The sequence below is a fragment of the Cebidichthys violaceus genome, unplaced genomic scaffold (genome assembly GCF_023349555.1).
Source record: "Cebidichthys violaceus isolate CVI_PGR_0920_01 unplaced genomic scaffold, fCebVio1.0.p SCAF_9, whole genome shotgun sequence".
Lineage (NCBI taxonomy): Eukaryota > Metazoa > Chordata > Actinopteri > Perciformes > Stichaeidae > Cebidichthys > Cebidichthys violaceus.
This window is the reverse complement of record NW_027176975.1, coordinates 6,759,115-6,776,426: the sequence shown is the minus strand read 5'-3', so window position 1 is coordinate 6,776,426 and position 17,312 is coordinate 6,759,115. Positions and strand designations below refer to the sequence as shown.

The window sequence follows — 17,312 nt, the reverse complement described above, 5'->3', positions numbered from 1 at the left end:
TTACAAATTGTTTGGATGGTTGAAATACTGAGGACAAATTTCCCCACAAGTCAAGCACAAGAAACACCTACCTGTGTTAATGTATACACAATATTAGATAAACAATGTGGTTTATATTCTCATGACTACTTGCGGGATGTATTGAATATATAATTTCCCCTGCTTTCTTGGACCAAGTATGTGCAGGTATCAGGAGGTGGAAGGGCCAGGGAATTGTTATTCAGGACCAGGTGTGGTGGATGTCAGTGTGATATCTGCCAACAGAGCTCTCTCTCCTGACAGAGTAGACTGTCAATGTCCTCACAAGGTCAGCTAAGTCCATAAAAGAGGAAAAGTTTTACTCCCCTGAGTGACAGGCTCTCTTTCTTCTCCGCTCCATTCTTCTCCCGTCTGGCGGTGGGAGTCCACAGTGTCTGCTTTTGCTGAGTGGAGTTGTGCGGCTTTCCGTCCCTTGAGAACTTGGCTCCCTGTTTGTTTGTGTGCGTGAGTGAGGGGGAGACAAACAGAAAGACAGGGAGACAATTTGTGTGTGTGTGTGTGTGTGTGTGTGTGTGTGTGTGTGTGTGTGTGTGTGTGTGTGTGTGTGAGGGAGAGTGACGGCGTTTATTTGGGGGCTGTTTGAATGTTTTCAGCAGAGCTTTACTGAATGGGAAGCCACCGCCTGTTGTGTTTGTACACAAAGAAGCTCTTTTGTTTTGAAAGGAACAATTGCGCTTTTCACAGAGAGCCAGAGAGCACAGACAATCTCGCCGCTTCCTTGAAGGATGCTCACACACACAAAAACCACACAGCTCCATCCTTATGCCTGAGCCTGTGTCTGTCACCTTTGTCTAATACAAAGGTGGGATAGTAGACAATGTTTATGCCTCTTTTGTTATGGCTCTTTTCAATGTTGCTAAGTGTGAGGCTGAAGGTTGATGGGTTTTTTGGAACTTCTCTCTCAATCCTTTTGCAACTTTGTGCACAATAGCTTATATACATATTGGGTCTGGGGTGAATGTGAGCAAAGTTTACATATTCACGCAGCTTAGTAAACATGGTTAGTTTATGATGTTACAAGTCCAATAAGTATGAATTCTATTTCTGCAATATTGTGGAGTGATAATTATAGATCTACCTGGAGTGTACTAATGCTTTCGATCAATGTCAGTGACTCAACAATTGCTTTGCCAGGTGTTAAGATTTCTGGCGCCCAAAACTCCATTTCCAGCGTGGACTCCATTTGCAACAGAAACTTTCCAACCTCCCAAAACCTACACACATTTTCAGCATTTTCAACAGTGGAGGATGTGGCCATGGAGCTGTAGGAAGACATTTTATTCTTGAGTGAAAAACAACATGCTACATGTTTCTGTTATCTGTAGAATAGAAGTTTTGTAACGTCATGCTCGTGATGAAAATCAGTCATAATCTGTGTTTGTTTAAGACTTGAGTTATTTTGGGAATCTTCACCTTGTCTTCAAGCTCATAAGGGACCAAAAAAAAACAATCCCAGATCCAAGTCATACCTCTGTCTGCTCTAAAAGCACTCAGCAATTAGAAAGTATGCCTGACTGACATTTTTAAACTTGAAGTTTTTAAAGAAGTTTTTATGCATACAACATAAAAACAAGATAAAGAGGAAAAGACAACAAAACGAGATATACGTAACTGTTATTGTGCGGGATATGCCAGAAGCCAGAGGATAATGAGCTGGACCTTCAAGGAAATGAAAACAATAACAACTGACTGTTGGATATAATTGGTGCAACTAGGACACAAGTCACTCAAGTAAAAAGAAAGAAGTGAGCATACACAAGCAGGTAAACAAATAGAAATAAAGCGCTTTGTAATGAAATTTGTTGTTCACTATGGCTCTCCGTCTGTAGGAGAGTACATGAGTCGTCATGGAAATTGCCACCTGTGTGATGCTACCTGTCTACAGTGCATGGGTCCAGAGAGCGAGGACTGCACCAGCTGCCCTACTACACGGTGAGAACCACTGACCTCCACCTCTCACTCCCCAGGGGTCAATTCTTAATCCTTTCCTATTTTCTATTTACAAGCTATGATTCCTTTAGGTAATAATCTGCAAGTATAATATTAATTTCCGTTGTCATGCTGATGACACAAAATGTTATGTTCCGCTAACTATGGAAATAGACAAATGTTCTCCTGTTATGCATTATTTATATGATATCTTTGTTTACAATTTAACAACATTTTTGTCAAATTCTTCAATCATTTTACCATTATTTGTGACTTTGATGAAACGTGGGGCAAACTAAGCTAACTAATTGCTTAGTGTTACATTATCATTAATAATCTTCACATGGAATTCAACATTCATTGATGCTAATAATGTAATGATGTTCATACAAGATAACTATTGACCAGTGTCATAGGAATAAAGCTTGTCTTGGTTTGTTGTATTCTGTACTTTTTTCTTGTATCTTTACGATGAAGTGCATACAGTATATGGATGTACTGATGTACTGTTTATCAGACCACAAATGAGACAAAAATTAGCGGTAGCTAGGTAGCACATCCCTCTGCCTCACTCTGCCTCACTCCCCACCACTGGCAGACTACTTCACCAGCAGGAGAGCTCATAGGAGCTCCGTAGAAATAGTCTGTGGTGGGGAGTGAATGGCATTGACACAGTAGAGAAGAAGTTTAAGTGGGCATTCTTGTACTGTATCTTGACTGTGTATAGTATCTTGTCCTGTAAAGTACATTTACTAGTAGTATCATTCCCTTTTAGATAGTTCAAACAACCTTATAAACTAATATAGAAAGCAGCTTATTACAAGAACTCTTGTTACTGCAATCTTTTTCAGGTCTATTCTAAGACCTTATAATAGTCTCTTCAGCTTTTGGTCAGTTTGCACTGCTTCTGAAAACATTTGCACTGCAAATATGTATATTTACAGTGGCTGAGGCTTAGTGTGCATGTTCATTGTTAACCACATCCCTACCTGCAGGTTCTTTGATGATGGACGCTGTGAAATCCACTGCCAGACGGGGCGTTATGCCATGGGGAGGCAGTGCCATCTCTGTCACCACACCTGCCATGAGTGTACTGATGAGGGACCTGACAACTGCACCAGCTGTGACAGAGGTACACTAACCTGAATCAAGATTAAAACCACTATTCCTTTTAACCTTGTTCGATAATGACACAAAACAAAAAACACAAATTCTTAATGAGTAAATCACAATTGCGTGACTTTAACTGACAGGACCAGTTATTGCCGATAAAACAATCTTAAATATTTGAACAATTAATTTTTTTCTTTCCCGTCATACCAAACCTGCATGCTCTTAGCCTTTGAAGCAACACAGGTAGCATTTTGCAAAGGTGCACTGGTGTTCATTTAAAAACCCATCGATCTAGCTGTGACTGGAATGTAAGTGAAATCGTGCTTTGTTTGTGACATCACATGGATCAAGCGAAGGCTCATTTGTGCCAGCCTCCACTATCAATCCTCTAAAGGTAAATGAATCTAATTAAAGCAGTAATTCAGCCAAGGCTTGCTGATGTGCTAAAAGGAGGAATCAGTCATTTGTTTGTATCCTCATGCAAAGGTCACTGCAAATCTCTCAGGGTTTAGCTCAGTTAAAGGACAAGCTGTGTCTACGTTTGATGAGTAATTTGTCTTACTTTAATGTTTCTTACTTTTTTCATGGTCTTAGGATCTTGTGAAGCCAATACAAAAAAACAAACCTTATTCATTAGTGTGAAAACAATTGGTATGATAAAACCGAACGTCATTAGAGGCTCACAGCTGAAGAAATATCAACTTGAAGGTGGTCGTAATAACTGTGTTTATCACAGTGTCACAGACGGTATTATGGCTGTCAGAATTAATGTATTTACACTGGGAAGATTATGTTACGCACCCACCCACCCACCTACACACCCACTTTAAGATACCAGACAGCCAAGGAGAAGATTAACACCAGATTTCCGCTTCACACACTCTCTCTCACCCTCACGTGTGCACACACACTCAATTAGCCGGCAAGTTTGTCAGACTGTTTGCAAATGTGGTTCCATTTAATTGCAGGTCTGTCTGAGGCTCACTGAGACATAACAATAATAACATGAAGAAACCCTCCATCTGTCTCTCCCCGTGTCATTTCTTTGTCAAAACAACCTCTCTTATCATGGCCAGTAACACACACGCACACACACACACATACTGGTACATACTGAGCAGACAATTATTGATACTGACCTTTGATTGTAATGTGGAGTCTTCCCCACCTGCTGTCTCTAGAGGGGGGAAAGAATAAAAGAGCTACAAAAAGGAGCATTAAAAGAACAAGGAAGAGGTGAAGAAAAATGAGCTTGTTAGATAAATCAAAAATTTCAAAATACTGGAACCACACAAGCCAAGACATGCCTGGAAATACTGTCACACAGAGGTACAGAAGTTTCTTTCATTTTTATGGAAGCAAAGACAGGCTTTCGATCTTAGCAGAAGGATTTCAATCTTAAAAGCCATTGAATATCTATTAAACTCCTGAAGTCCTGAAAAGTTCTTGTTAAAATTGAAATACCATTTAATTCATATCATTGAAATGTTTTAATGATATGACAACAAACCAAGACAAGCTTTATGTTTTTTTAGGGCTCACAAAAGCGTTTGATATTCAAAAAAGTGTATTCAAGTGGCTCAAACTAGTTTTTTACTTATTCATTTAATTGTAATTAATTTAACTAACTACATTCAAGTCATGAAACTCAGTCAAGAAACTATGTACTGTAGCTTAAATTGGATTAGTGAAATCCAAACTCAAGAATGAAACTTGACCATCTTGGCCACTACGGATCAAGTCTGGATGAATGAAATGAATCCTCTCTGGCCTATCAGCCCAAAAATATGGAAAAATTGATAAACATAAATTAAAATAAAGTTCACATGAGCAACATGGAAACCATGGACTCTGAATTTAATTAAATTTCTTTAATTTCTTTTTACATTGCCTCACTGCGAATACCTGCATTCTATACGCATGTATGTATAACTGTATGCATGAATGTTTGTGACAAATGTTCTTTGAAAAAGAACTTCCATATAGACACTTTCAAAAAACTTCTCAGACCTTCAGTATAAAATGTTTTGTGTGCTGTAACTGTGTGACCATTCAATGTTCATATAATGAGTTAGGGACAGTCTATAGGCTGTTTGTGTGTTTGTGTGCATGCCCATGATTCACTGTCTTGAATACAGCTGCATATCTGTTTTGTCCTTCACAACATTTCCTGTACATATTTCATTTTCTTGTCTTTCTCCATCTAGATAAGTTTGAGGTGGCCAGGTACCTCTTTCAGAGCCAGTGTCGGGATGTCTGTCCAGAGGGGTTCTTCCACTCTTCCAGAAAACGGTGTGAACCCTGTCCTGCAGACTGCATCATCTGTTCATCGGCAGACCACTGCCTCCACTGCAGCACAGGACACAAGCTCAGAAGTGGCCAGTGCGTCCCGTTGGAGTGCAGTGCAGGTGAGAGATGCTGGTTGAAGACAAAAGGCATGCTTATTTACTAATGTCACTATGATAAAGCCCACCACTTTGAGTCATGACGTATCACAGACAATAAGCATGGTTAAAAAAAGTCACCTCACTCATGTTGAATAATAAGAGTTTAGGAAGGATTTTATGATAGCTGTTGCTCAGCACCGCTGTCATGGACCTTGGCTGAATGTGGCAGACACCACCTCAGGGAACATGTAGCATAGCGAAATTACTTTAAAGAAAGTGTTCAAATTACAATACTAAATAGGCCAACACCTAGGTCTCCTAGCCACAATTGCATATATTGTATAACATGCATAGCTTGACCAAAGAATAAGAAACTATTTTCTTCTTTTAACTCGTACACATTGATACTATGATTTGATTTTAGAGTCAGTGAAATGTGCAGTTCAGAGAAGGAATTTTAAGCTTCTGAAGTTAACTGATAAGTGATTTAAGGTTACAAGGTTCATTTGTCATTTGTCATTTTACAACACGTATATATTTAATTTCAACATTTGCTGAATTTATTTAATGTCCTCAGGGAGATTGTAAAGATGAACACATCACACTTCATCTCATCATATCAAATGTAAATGCCAGCCAAGGAGGATTGAGAAAGAGCTGATATACTTTGAGTGAGATGCTTTTTGAGATATTTGAGATAAGTAGGATAAGTGGAGGTGGGGAGTTTCAACTTGAATGTGAGACGTAGGTGAAGGGTAATGATGAAAGTTTGTAAGTGAGGATATAAGATGTGAGAGGGCGGATAAGACGAAGTTCTTATCATATAGCAGGCAGGTCTTAACAGGCCCCACAGACTGCTTGAACTGGAGTAGGTGAAACATATCTATAGCTATTAATTTGGCAGTCTTGTCCTTTGTTGGTATCACTGGCAGAGCAATGAAACCACATTGATTGATGTAGATAATATAGCTAAACATATAAACAGTAGAAAAGTATGCTAAAATGTAAAAGATGGCAAAGTGTGTAATTCTAAAATAAGATAAGTGCCATTAAACTGGCATCATCTTATTGATTGATGACAAAAAAATAACATTACATTGGTTATTTATGAGACAGGTAGTAATTTGATTGTCGTGTCTGTAAGATATACTGCATCCCACTTAAAACAGCTGTGAGTCATTTGTTGTGACAAACAAAGAAACGTACCGGCTTGACAGTAGCTTTAAATACAACTTCTTTACTACTACAAAACCTTATTTTAAACAACATCCAGTATTGAGCAATTAACATGAACTCAATACTTTTTACAAGATGGACATGGTGTTTCAACATTGTGTTGTGTTACAGTATGTATTTTTATATCTGTTGTTTTCATCAGGTGAGGTTGCAGACGCAGACAAAGAGGACTGTGTCCCCTGTGACGAGGGCTGCAAGCAATGTGAACGCAGTAAGTACACCACATCGTCTTCTCACTCCTCACTTTCTCTCTTCCTACCTCTTTCACCTGCATCCATCAAAGCGTAGAAATATAAATAAAATCAAGTGCACTATAGCTTCAGCAGCAGTTATAGGCTGCAGCTATATGGCACACCACAATATATTATACCTTGTAGTCAAACTGACTGTAGATGAGAAAACTTGTACTGCTCAAATTCAACTATTTTCAGAGTTGGAGACTTTCATCATTTCAGTCCTCAGGAGTGAGATACAGTGACATGTCAGAAAAGCTTAACATAACTGTACTGAATGCATAGACAGTGTAGTCTTGAGATGGGGTGACTGCCATTGGTTGTTGATGCACCTCACTCTTTACTGTAGGCTCTCTTTCAATGCAAATACATCGACATTGAAATGAAGATTGTATATATTCCAATAAGCCTCATTCATTAGGGAAGTCGTTTGGAAAAACCAAAGACAATACCTTAACTGGCTGTAGGTTTCCTTAATTATCAGACACCAATAGAAGATGCCACAGGTGCAGAAGATCTGATATTGTTTCACTTTTTGCAGGACTGATGATTATCTTCTCCACAAGGAACACTACCTGAAATCAAATTTACGTCAGAGGCATTCTGATGTAAAGAATTCCGCAAAGGGTTAAAATATTTTCCACTCCAGGCTAAATGCCTCCGGTGATTATTTTTGATATTTTTGATTATTTTTGGTGATAATTTCCACTGCCCGTACCCTCAGAAATCAACCTACCTTTGTATACAGCAAAACATCATGCTATGGGCTTTTTTTCGAATGGTGCTTTGAATGAGATTTGGCTTTAGTGAACTGTGAAACACTGTGAAATGTGAAAACGTATAAAGTAAACCATTCAGTATAAATCTCCTTGCCTGTGCTCATACACCTCACCATGTCAGTACAAGGCACATGGAGACGAGAGCACTTCTTCTCCCAGAAATGGTTGTCGACATACCATAGAAAGTTGTTGTTGTGCTGAACTAGTCTGAGGTGGAGACGGGGGTTATTATGTCATTATGCATTCTGGGTGGAATATCTTTCACCACTCTCACCCCCACCACAGCCTCCCTCCCACTCACTTGCTCCTAGTAATCACAATTCTGCCAGCTAAACAAGTCAGTCATCTGATTAGATATTTGAGATGATTGGCCCTGTGTGATGCGATGCTACGGGCGAAAGCGAAGATGAAACAGAACGTGTAGTGTCTGGCAATTAATATGTGTGTGCATGCTTACACTTTGTCCTTATTTAGCTTTTCTAAGCTTTTGATACATTTTAGACATTTACAGGAAGACAAGTTCTTTTCCTTATCCGATCAAGGGTCCAAGGACAGTGGATGTTATGTGCTGCACAGATTGTAATACACTTTTTTTCATTTCATTGATGAGGGTTGCTGGACACCTTTATCAGTGTTCAAGACAAGATGATTCACACATACTGTGCATTGCACCATGATTTGTTTACTTTGTTTCAATGTCAACTACGAATGATCTTTACTGGTCATATTAGGCTTCAGGCAAGAAGTATTCCTCTAGCTCCTTTACTGCGGAGCTGGATTTAAAGCTCATCTCATCTCCAGTTTTCTGCTGTTGTAATATATGCAGCTCATATCTGAGCTTCAAAAAAGCTGTCTTTGTCATGAAGGTTTTGCGTCACTATACTCGCACATCTATTCTGTTTTTCTCAACCAGCAATCCACTTCTCAAACACTTCTTATTAAACACACGTCACTTTTTTAAACTGCAGTGATAATTTGAGGTGATGGTAAAACTGAGTTCATCGATCTTCACTCTTGACTCTGTATCACCTCTTATTACTGAGACTGAGTGCTAATCACTTTAATGTGTGATTGTTTGTACGTGTGAATGTTAAATGTAGCTTGTGAGTGCATGTAGACTGTAAATGTGTGTGTATGAGTGCTTGCACATTCCACAAGTGCATACTTGGGATGTGTATGCCAGTTTAAATTCTGTTGAAATCTCCCCTCCCCTGGCTTTCACAGTTAATATTCATGCAGGAGCTATTTTCTCTCTTCACATAGACACAGCCTGAAGGCATGATTTCCAGCTCCTCTGTCCCTCCCACCTTTCCTTTGTCCCAGTCTCTCTCTGTATGAGTAATAGCTTTCACAGGTAGTGGCTTGTCGACTGCATTGAAGTGCAAACCAGTGCAGTGTTAAGTTGTGGGTGCTGGGAGAAGGCTGAGAGGAATGGGGTGTGGGGGTCGATGGAGGCTTTTCTGGAGAGGATGAATGTCTCTGGGGAAAGTCTGCAGAAGGGGCTTTTATTTTATTATTTAGTTCCATCTCTTTCTCTTCCTCCTATCTCTCTTTTACTCTCTGTCTCTCTGCTTCCTGTCTGATCCTTTCCTTCTTCCTTCTCACTCCTTCTGTCCTTGGAGATATTTTGACATCGTTGGACTAAGGGCTGACAGGGTGGCTCTTCCTCAGTTACCGGTTGGATGGTTTTGATTGACAGCAGGAGTGAATTAGTTTGGAGGGAAATTTAACTTTCTCCTTTTTGTGTACAAAAGCAGCCTCTTTTGTACACACACACCTGAATTACATATTAATATCCCATGCCTAGGTTCCCCGGTCTCCAATAATAAAACACCCACTAATGGCAAATATGCAAGTGTTTTACACAACCTGTCACTCACATTATGCTTGTTTTTGTGTTGTTCAGCAAAAGTACACCTTCAGCGCAAGCTACACAGACACCACTTACTACAAAGCACAACAGGGCAGCAGCATGTGACTTCTGTCTTCTTGATGTTAGAGATGAACTGAAATGCCTGTAGAAACTCTTTGACTTTTACATTTGTGAGGGCTTCTGGGTTAAATTTGTTTGCCAGTTCTACATTAATCACATTCAGCTGAAGATTGATCTGTGACTGCCAATAAATTCTACAGCATCTGAACACATTTATTGTGTGTTGTCAGAGTGCCTCCTGCTGGTGTTAAAGGAAACTGGATTTAGAAAGATATGATGGCGCTGGCAGTAGAGATCATACATTTTTCCACGAACACTTACTACCAAAGTAATATTGTCTTTGTATTTCATTTGTACTGTTTTCAGTATGGTGAGATAGTTTTGTCTGTGCGAAGAAGGTAAAACTATCATATTTAAATGTGATTTGAACAGGAGCTACAACAACTGATAACAAGGCTGATCAAATATGCTACATTTTTTATTTTGCCTTGAGATTGCATTCCAGAAATCACAATATGCCTGATCTAGTAGTGATTTGTTTAATTTGTGCTCTTCACCACAGAGGATTCAGGAGATCAGGCGCAGGAAACAGTTTGTCTCAAATGTGAAGATGGTTACTACCAGTAAGTCTCTTCTGTTTACTTTCATTGAATTGCACCCCTATATTTCTATGTCTTCATATTGATGCTCTCTGTCTTTCTGTCTGTCTACCAGGTTAGGCACAGACTGTCATCAGTCCTGTCCAGATCGGACCCACGGTGTGACCGACACCATGGTGTGTGCTCCATGTGAAGAAAAACAATGTGTAATCTGTGACGAGTCCCAGTGCTACTGGTGTGAAGAGGGATTCTATGTCTTTGGTAAACATTTAAACCATTCATTGTGGTGTGAATGTCAACTATAGACATTTCTGCCGAAACTGTGATCGGCATTCGTTTTGAATATACATTTTTTTAAGAACTGTACACGTTGCAGTAAAATTCCCCATCTATTGGCGTCTATCACAAACATCCAAGTTGGAAAGTGTCAGATGATAAATTATTATTGAAAGAAAAGTTGTAAATATAGGAAGTGAAAATGTGTATTTGTGTATCCAGATGACAAGTGTGTGGATCACTGTGAGGAAGGCTTCTTTGTGGAGAGCCGGGACTGTGAGCCTTGTCACCGCAGCTGTCGTACCTGCGGAGGGCCACAATATGACGACTGTGACTCTTGCGAGGACGGAGTCATATTGAAGAACGGGGAGTGTTTAAAGGACAGACAACTTGCTTTCTGCACTGAGACACACTTCAGAAACAGTATGGAGAAGTACTAAATGTTGTCAACATTACCTACTTGTCTCGACTTGTAAAATGTGATGCTGACTTTCTACAACTTTTCTCACTTAAACATCAAACCCAAATGGTGAAGCATGCCGTGAGATTTGTATTGTCTATCTTTCATTAGGCACTCAGCAACACATGCTTTAGTCTATTCATCTCTAGTCATCCCCTCATTTCCTCCTCTCTTCCATGTCATTCATGTCTGCATATTTTGTCCTGGTTTCCTTTTGCTGTTCCCCGTCAGGTCAGGGCGAATGTGAGCTGTGCCACTCCACCTGTAAGACTTGCTCTGCTGCAAGGAAGGAGAACTGCAACAGCTGCTATTCTGGTAAGCATTTGCTGCTTCTATGCTTCTATGCTCCTGAATCTACAAAAGGTTTAGTGGCTTGTCTTAGATGTTTTAGGCAAACTTGCCATCAAAATATATGTTTTTCTTTAGATGGCTATGTGAGACAGGATGATTGAGAATCTGCCTTAAATTTAAATAAGCTTTAAACCACTGACAATCTATTTGTTTTCTTTTGTCAGTGCTGCGATTTGTCTTTCTTTGTCTACAGGTCGGTTTTTGACTGCCCATCAGACCTGCTTGTCCCGTTGTCCATCTGGTACTTTTGCCAGCAAGGCGTCCAGCCAGTGTGAAGACTGCTCTAAAGGGTGTGTCATGTGCCAGGATGCTCAGCAGTGCCAGCGATGTCGCAGTGGGCTTTACCTCCACAATGGAGTGTGTGTGGTGGATTGTCAGAGGTGCTTGTTCTGTTTTCACATTTCTTGACTTGCACATGAACACACACCATCATGATATATCAACACTACCTCATTCTCTCCTCTTTTTCCCAGAGGGTTTCCTCAAGGTGGTGTATGCCAGCCGTGTGCACCAGAGTGTGCATCCTGCCAGGGAAATTCCTCTCACTGTCTGAGCTGTGAAAAACAGTATTTGCTGCTGGACCACTCCTGCAGGTCTCACTGTCTTGAAGGCTTTTACGCCACCGAGACAGAATGCCGTCGCTGTCCAGCTCACTGTGGAGAGTGCAATCAAGATGGCCTGTGTAAGAGTAAGTACGCTGGGTGTAGCAGTGGAGGGTAGATAAATGGAAGACTTGGAGAGGAGGATTAAAGAGGGGCGTTTTTGAAAGGTGACTTAGTTTAGTTATGAAGTAGCTGAACAGAGGAGAAGGAAGATGAGGAGGAAATGCAGAGAGATTGTTCTCTGCTCACTGGACTGCAAGTAGTTATGCCATGAAGCTTACGTGTAAGATTGGAAAGTATAGGAAGTAAGGACCAGAGGAAAATCAGATGAGAAGAAGGATGGAGAAATACAGAAGACATTAGAGAGAAGGAGAAAGATAAAACCAACATTTGTCAGGGTCAGAGTATCATTGGTAGTAGTACCTATAATGACATGACGATGTTCTTTCTCAATATAAATGTTCTTTTGATTATATATGTAGTGTTAGCATCGTTGTTAAACACAAACAAGCATTTTATTCATGACTGCTTTTTGTTGTAGAAGTAAAAAGTGGATAAAAAGAACAAGCCAGTATGAGGGTTATAGGGCTGCCTGAGGGGATGAAGAGATTAAAATGTTCTTCTCTCTTCCAGAGTGTGCTCAGTACTACTTCCTCCATGACGGTAAGTGTGTGGATGATTGTCCCGATGGCTACTATGCCAGCGAGGAGCAACAGGAGTGTGTGCGTTGCCATGCTGATTGTGCCTCTTGTGACGGACCGAGCTTTGATGACTGCGATGTGTGTCGCAACCCGAAAGCTGTCCGTTTCAATGGAGAGTGTCTGGCTAAGTGTCCCAACAGCACTTACTATGACGCGACTACCAATGAATGCAGAGGTAGGGCAGGTGGAAGTTTATATTAATCATGCAAAAATAAACTAAAGCTCTACTCCATCACTGCAAGAGTTCTTCGTCTGTGTCTCATTGCTTTCCATTGTCCTAGATTGTGACAGGTCATGTCTGACCTGCTCAGGCCACGAGCCCTCATCGTGCCTCAGCTGCGATACCAACAGGCGTAAAGATGCCAGCGGACACTGTGTGTGGTTCATTCAGTGCTCTTTGAGCTCATACATGGACCATAATGGGCAGTGCCAACAGTGTCACAAACTCTGTCATCGCTGTTCTGGACCGGGCAAAGACCACTGCCTCAGCTGCAACGAGCCACACTACCTACTGAGTAAGTTATATCAATATTAAATGATATGCTTTTTATCTAGCTAATGTAAACCTCTCATTTTTTTAAATTGAAACTTTGTGTCCATTAGACAACACATGTGTGCAGGAGTGTCCTGTGGGTTACTATGCAGAGGACAAAGAAGAACGTGTGTGTGAGCGCTGTCACTTCAGCTGTAAGTCATGTGTTGGTCGTCACAGTTTGCAGTGTGTCAACTGTAAATCTGGATTCTTCAAGCAGGGAAGCAGCTGCGTCGAAACCTGCTCAGAAAGGTTAAAAGAACATACAGACACACACAATTAAATCTTCTTTTTCATCAAAGAACATCACAAACTAAACTAATATCCTCTCTCCTTGTCAGTCACTTTGGCAACACCACCACCATGGTTTGTGACCGATGTGACCCCTCTTGTAGCCAGTGTTTGGGTCGTGGTAACAGAAACTGTCTGAGCTGTCGGGAGGACTACGTCTACCTGAGGCAGTGGGGACAGTGCCTGCCGAGCTGTCCTCCAAGCTTCTACCAACGCAGCCGGTCCAATACCTGCCACAAGTGTCACCCCACCTGCAAAACCTGCAGTGGTAAAGGAAGCCTGTCGTAGCTTATATCTGCCATGTTTTGTTTTTTTGGTGGGGGACTGTGTTTTGGAGTGAATTCCTATAATTGAGCATGAATAATGTCACCGTTTCCAAGACCTCTAGACTACTATTTTCCTAGTCACCACCTAACCCCCTCCCACCAAGCTAGGACATACTTCTGCTGCACCTTTTGATATGAATTTAATCTGTAAATTCCAGTTCAGCCATGAAATGACGTTTGACAGTAATTCTCTCCTTCCAGATGGGGGCGCTCTGGCCTGCCAGTCCTGTTATGTAGGCTACAAGTTTATGGGAGGCATCTGTCAATCCCAATGTCTTGTAGGCTATTACGTTGCTTCACAGGTGAGAAACCTTGTGTGTTGCTGAATTTACAAATTGTAAATGTATTTACATTGCTCTCGTGAAAAATGTATAATATATTAGACCTATCCCCAGTTTATCAAGGCTGCTTTGTAAGTCTTGGAACAGTAGTTGGAGATAAAATGTGGCATTCAGTCGGCAGTGTAACAAATTCTTCTGTTGCTTTAGGGCTCTGATTCCGAAAGAGATGAGCTAAACTGCAAGGCATGTGACCCATCCTGCATTGACTGCCGGGGGCCCAGTATGTGGAGTTGCACAGTGTGCCCCGCACTCCAGATCTTGTCTGATGGCCGCTGCTTGTCCTGCTGTGGAAATGAGACACGCAATGATGGACAACCAATACCCAGGGAGTGCTGTGACTGCAAGGCCTCACGAGGTAAACCAGAAACCACACTGGAACCATCTTTTAACAAAACACGCACTTGCTCCTTGAAAATAGTGGTTTACTTGTGTGTGAGTCATCAGTTTCAGGGCATATAATTTGCTATGGTTACCACCCTGTGTAATTGATCTAATTGATAGCCATCCCACTATATAGACATGAGTTTCATTTTCCTGCCAAACATAGTTTCCAGTACTTGTAAATGATGGAAATATGTTGATTTCACAAAGAATGTTCCAAGCTTTCATGACCTTTAGCCATCACAGACAAGACAGCATTCAACTAAAACAAAAGTCTTGTAAAACACACTCATGCCAGACAACCCCAGAATACAGATTACATTTATTATTTTAAGTAACCTAATGGCATCTCCTTCTTCTCAGAGGAGTGCAACCTGGGTGTCAACTTTGTGATGAGAGATGCTGAGGACTCAGAGGCTCAAGGTAGCACCGCCAAACTCTTTGTCACTGCCTGTGTTCTGCTCATCCTCTCTGTGGGCGGTGGGGTCTTCCTCTTCCTCAATGCTCGATCTAAATCACTTGCCATTGCACCCAAAGCGGGAGTCTATGAGAAACTGGGCACCAATGGAGGCATTGCCTCACAACCCACCACCTCCTTGTTTGGGGAGTACAGCGACCGGACCGTTGAATGTGAGGACAATGAGGAAGATGATGATGACGACGATATTGTATACATGGGACAAGATGGGACAGTGTATCGGAAGTTCAAATACGGACTCTTGGATGAGGACGAGATTGAGCTAGAGTACGATGACGAGAGCTACTCATACGGTTGAAAAGAAAGCCCTGAGTGGAGAGAAGTAGCTCCGCCTTACGTATCATTGGGGTCTAAACATGTTGTGAAAGTTGTTTCTCATCATTCCTCAGATACGTAATGTTCATTTCATTCTTTTTTGAAAAGTTGGATCTCTTCAGATCATGTTGGAACAATCAGCAGGTGGAGCAGTCATTGGTCAAGGCAATGTTTTTCAATGATATTACATTTCAAAGACATTTTAGTCATACCAGCCAGTTACCAATCAATATGCTAATATGTTATGACATTTATGATGGCTGCAACTGAAATTTTAGAGAAGTCATTGTGACCGTTGTCTGAAACGTCAAACAAAATATGACTGCTGGGTCAAATAGGATGTAGACTTACTAATGGCCTAGCCTCAACATCGATAAGTTTGTTGGATTATGCAACCTATTCCTTTGCTTGGGATGAAGAGTTTGATTTCTTTTTTGAGTCACAAACCTCTGGGGAAGTTGTATTTGTGCTGACAATCATATTCATTTTCATGTGTTCGTTTACATTTTCTAGAATATGTTTTTATTGTTGTAGAACAACATAAAATGATATGGTAGTCATTGTCCACTTATATTGCCTAGAACAAATTCTTAATAATGTATACATTCATGTAAGTTCAAATTTACAGAGTTAGATTTTTATCCTTGATTTTTCAACACAGTGACACCTTAAAAACTACATTTAATTGCAAATTGTATTCTGTTATTACAACCCAGTTAACTGCACATTTGGACAGAATGCTAGTGTAATATACTTTTATACTACGTGTAACATTACTCTCAGTAGTTTCTGTGTTTAAATTGTAAACTAGACTTTGTATCGCACTGCAGGAATTCAAAGCAAACTGAAGTACAATCTGTACCTTGTGGGGTATACTGTTTGGATCTGTTTGGGTTAGTTTACACAGAGAAAGATATTTCCTCACTGGTTTAGTCTGGTTTAAGCCACAGTGAAATGCTGGCATCTGTATTTCCTCCAGTTAGGTTTTTGCATTTTCCTTTTATTGCTGTCTCACTGGGACAGTAAGAGGTCTGCGTAAATAATTAAGATCAGTCTCTGTACTTTGTTGAGGTGAAATTTGCTGTAAATCATTGTTTCATAATAAAGTTGGAGTGTGCACTTTTGATGACCATTTGTGTTGTGAATTAACCTGCTGCGGCAAAGAGGTGAGTTGAGGTGAGTGATAATTGCTAACACCTGTGATATTTGATTGGAACTGCTCGTTGCTCCGCTCTCTCCACTTCAAGAACAAAGAACTGTCTTATATTTACCCCTCTGTTGGACATTAACTTTCCTCTCTGTCTCTTTGATACACACACACACACACACACACACACACACACACACACACACTTCACACACAAACCCTGAACCTACATCATCAGTAACTCCTTTTGGGACATTTGGACTATTGACACTTGTTCAAAGAGTATCTGATACCTGTGGACTATGTCAGAATGAGTAATGGGACATTGCAATTCTTTGTTTTGATGAAATGGGTTTCTTTTGAAATGTGAATGATCTAAAGTGTGTATGGAAATGGTTTTGAGATGGAAACAATTTGTTAATCAATTAGATTGATTTATTTTGGCCCTGAATTTTGGATGAAATGTTTTTAAAAGAGAATGAAATAAGATCTGCTCAAAACTACTTTTGGTCTGGTTATTATCTTTCTTATGACGTTATTAAATCAAGCTACAACTTGACAAATATACAAAACATTGACTCAGGGACATCTGACACTGTCCGTCACATGGTGTGATTGACATTGACATTGGCTTTTTCTTCCTGAGCCTCAACATGTAAAACACTTCAGACTTTGTGTTTTGTTCTTGCTATACACGTATATATCTACACAGTCACATAGCCAGTGGAACTGTTTACTTTTAATTTCAAAAGTGTGTGTTTGTGTGTGTGTGTATGATGACACAGTAGTCTTAACGGGGAAACAGGGAAGAATTTCAGTTCTGAGATTTATATTTTAATTACATAATTTTAAAGAAACTATTA

General features: G+C 40.4%; 1 protein-coding gene across 1 annotated transcript in view; it reads left to right on the top strand.

The window, feature by feature from the left end:
• The window catches only part of pcsk5b (proprotein convertase subtilisin/kexin type 5b), a 73,299-nt gene extending 56,873 nt beyond the window's left edge, over window positions 1-16,426 (top strand). The window contains exons 21-37 of the mRNA XM_068704302.1: window positions 1,869-1,971; window positions 2,964-3,100; window positions 5,289-5,489; window positions 6,847-6,915; window positions 10,212-10,272; window positions 10,364-10,509; window positions 10,747-10,947; window positions 11,216-11,299; window positions 11,529-11,715; window positions 11,809-12,023; window positions 12,571-12,813; window positions 12,920-13,153; window positions 13,242-13,422; window positions 13,512-13,729; window positions 13,989-14,089; window positions 14,276-14,483; window positions 14,873-16,426. Coding sequence (XP_068560403.1) covers window positions 1,869-1,971; window positions 2,964-3,100; window positions 5,289-5,489; window positions 6,847-6,915; window positions 10,212-10,272; window positions 10,364-10,509; window positions 10,747-10,947; window positions 11,216-11,299; window positions 11,529-11,715; window positions 11,809-12,023; window positions 12,571-12,813; window positions 12,920-13,153; window positions 13,242-13,422; window positions 13,512-13,729; window positions 13,989-14,089; window positions 14,276-14,483; window positions 14,873-15,285 — 3,002 coding nt within the window. The 3' untranslated portion in view covers window positions 15,286-16,426. The remainder of the gene's footprint in view (window positions 1-1,868; window positions 1,972-2,963; window positions 3,101-5,288; window positions 5,490-6,846; window positions 6,916-10,211; window positions 10,273-10,363; window positions 10,510-10,746; window positions 10,948-11,215; window positions 11,300-11,528; window positions 11,716-11,808; window positions 12,024-12,570; window positions 12,814-12,919; window positions 13,154-13,241; window positions 13,423-13,511; window positions 13,730-13,988; window positions 14,090-14,275; window positions 14,484-14,872) is intronic.
• Window positions 16,427-17,312: the final 886 nt, after the last annotated feature.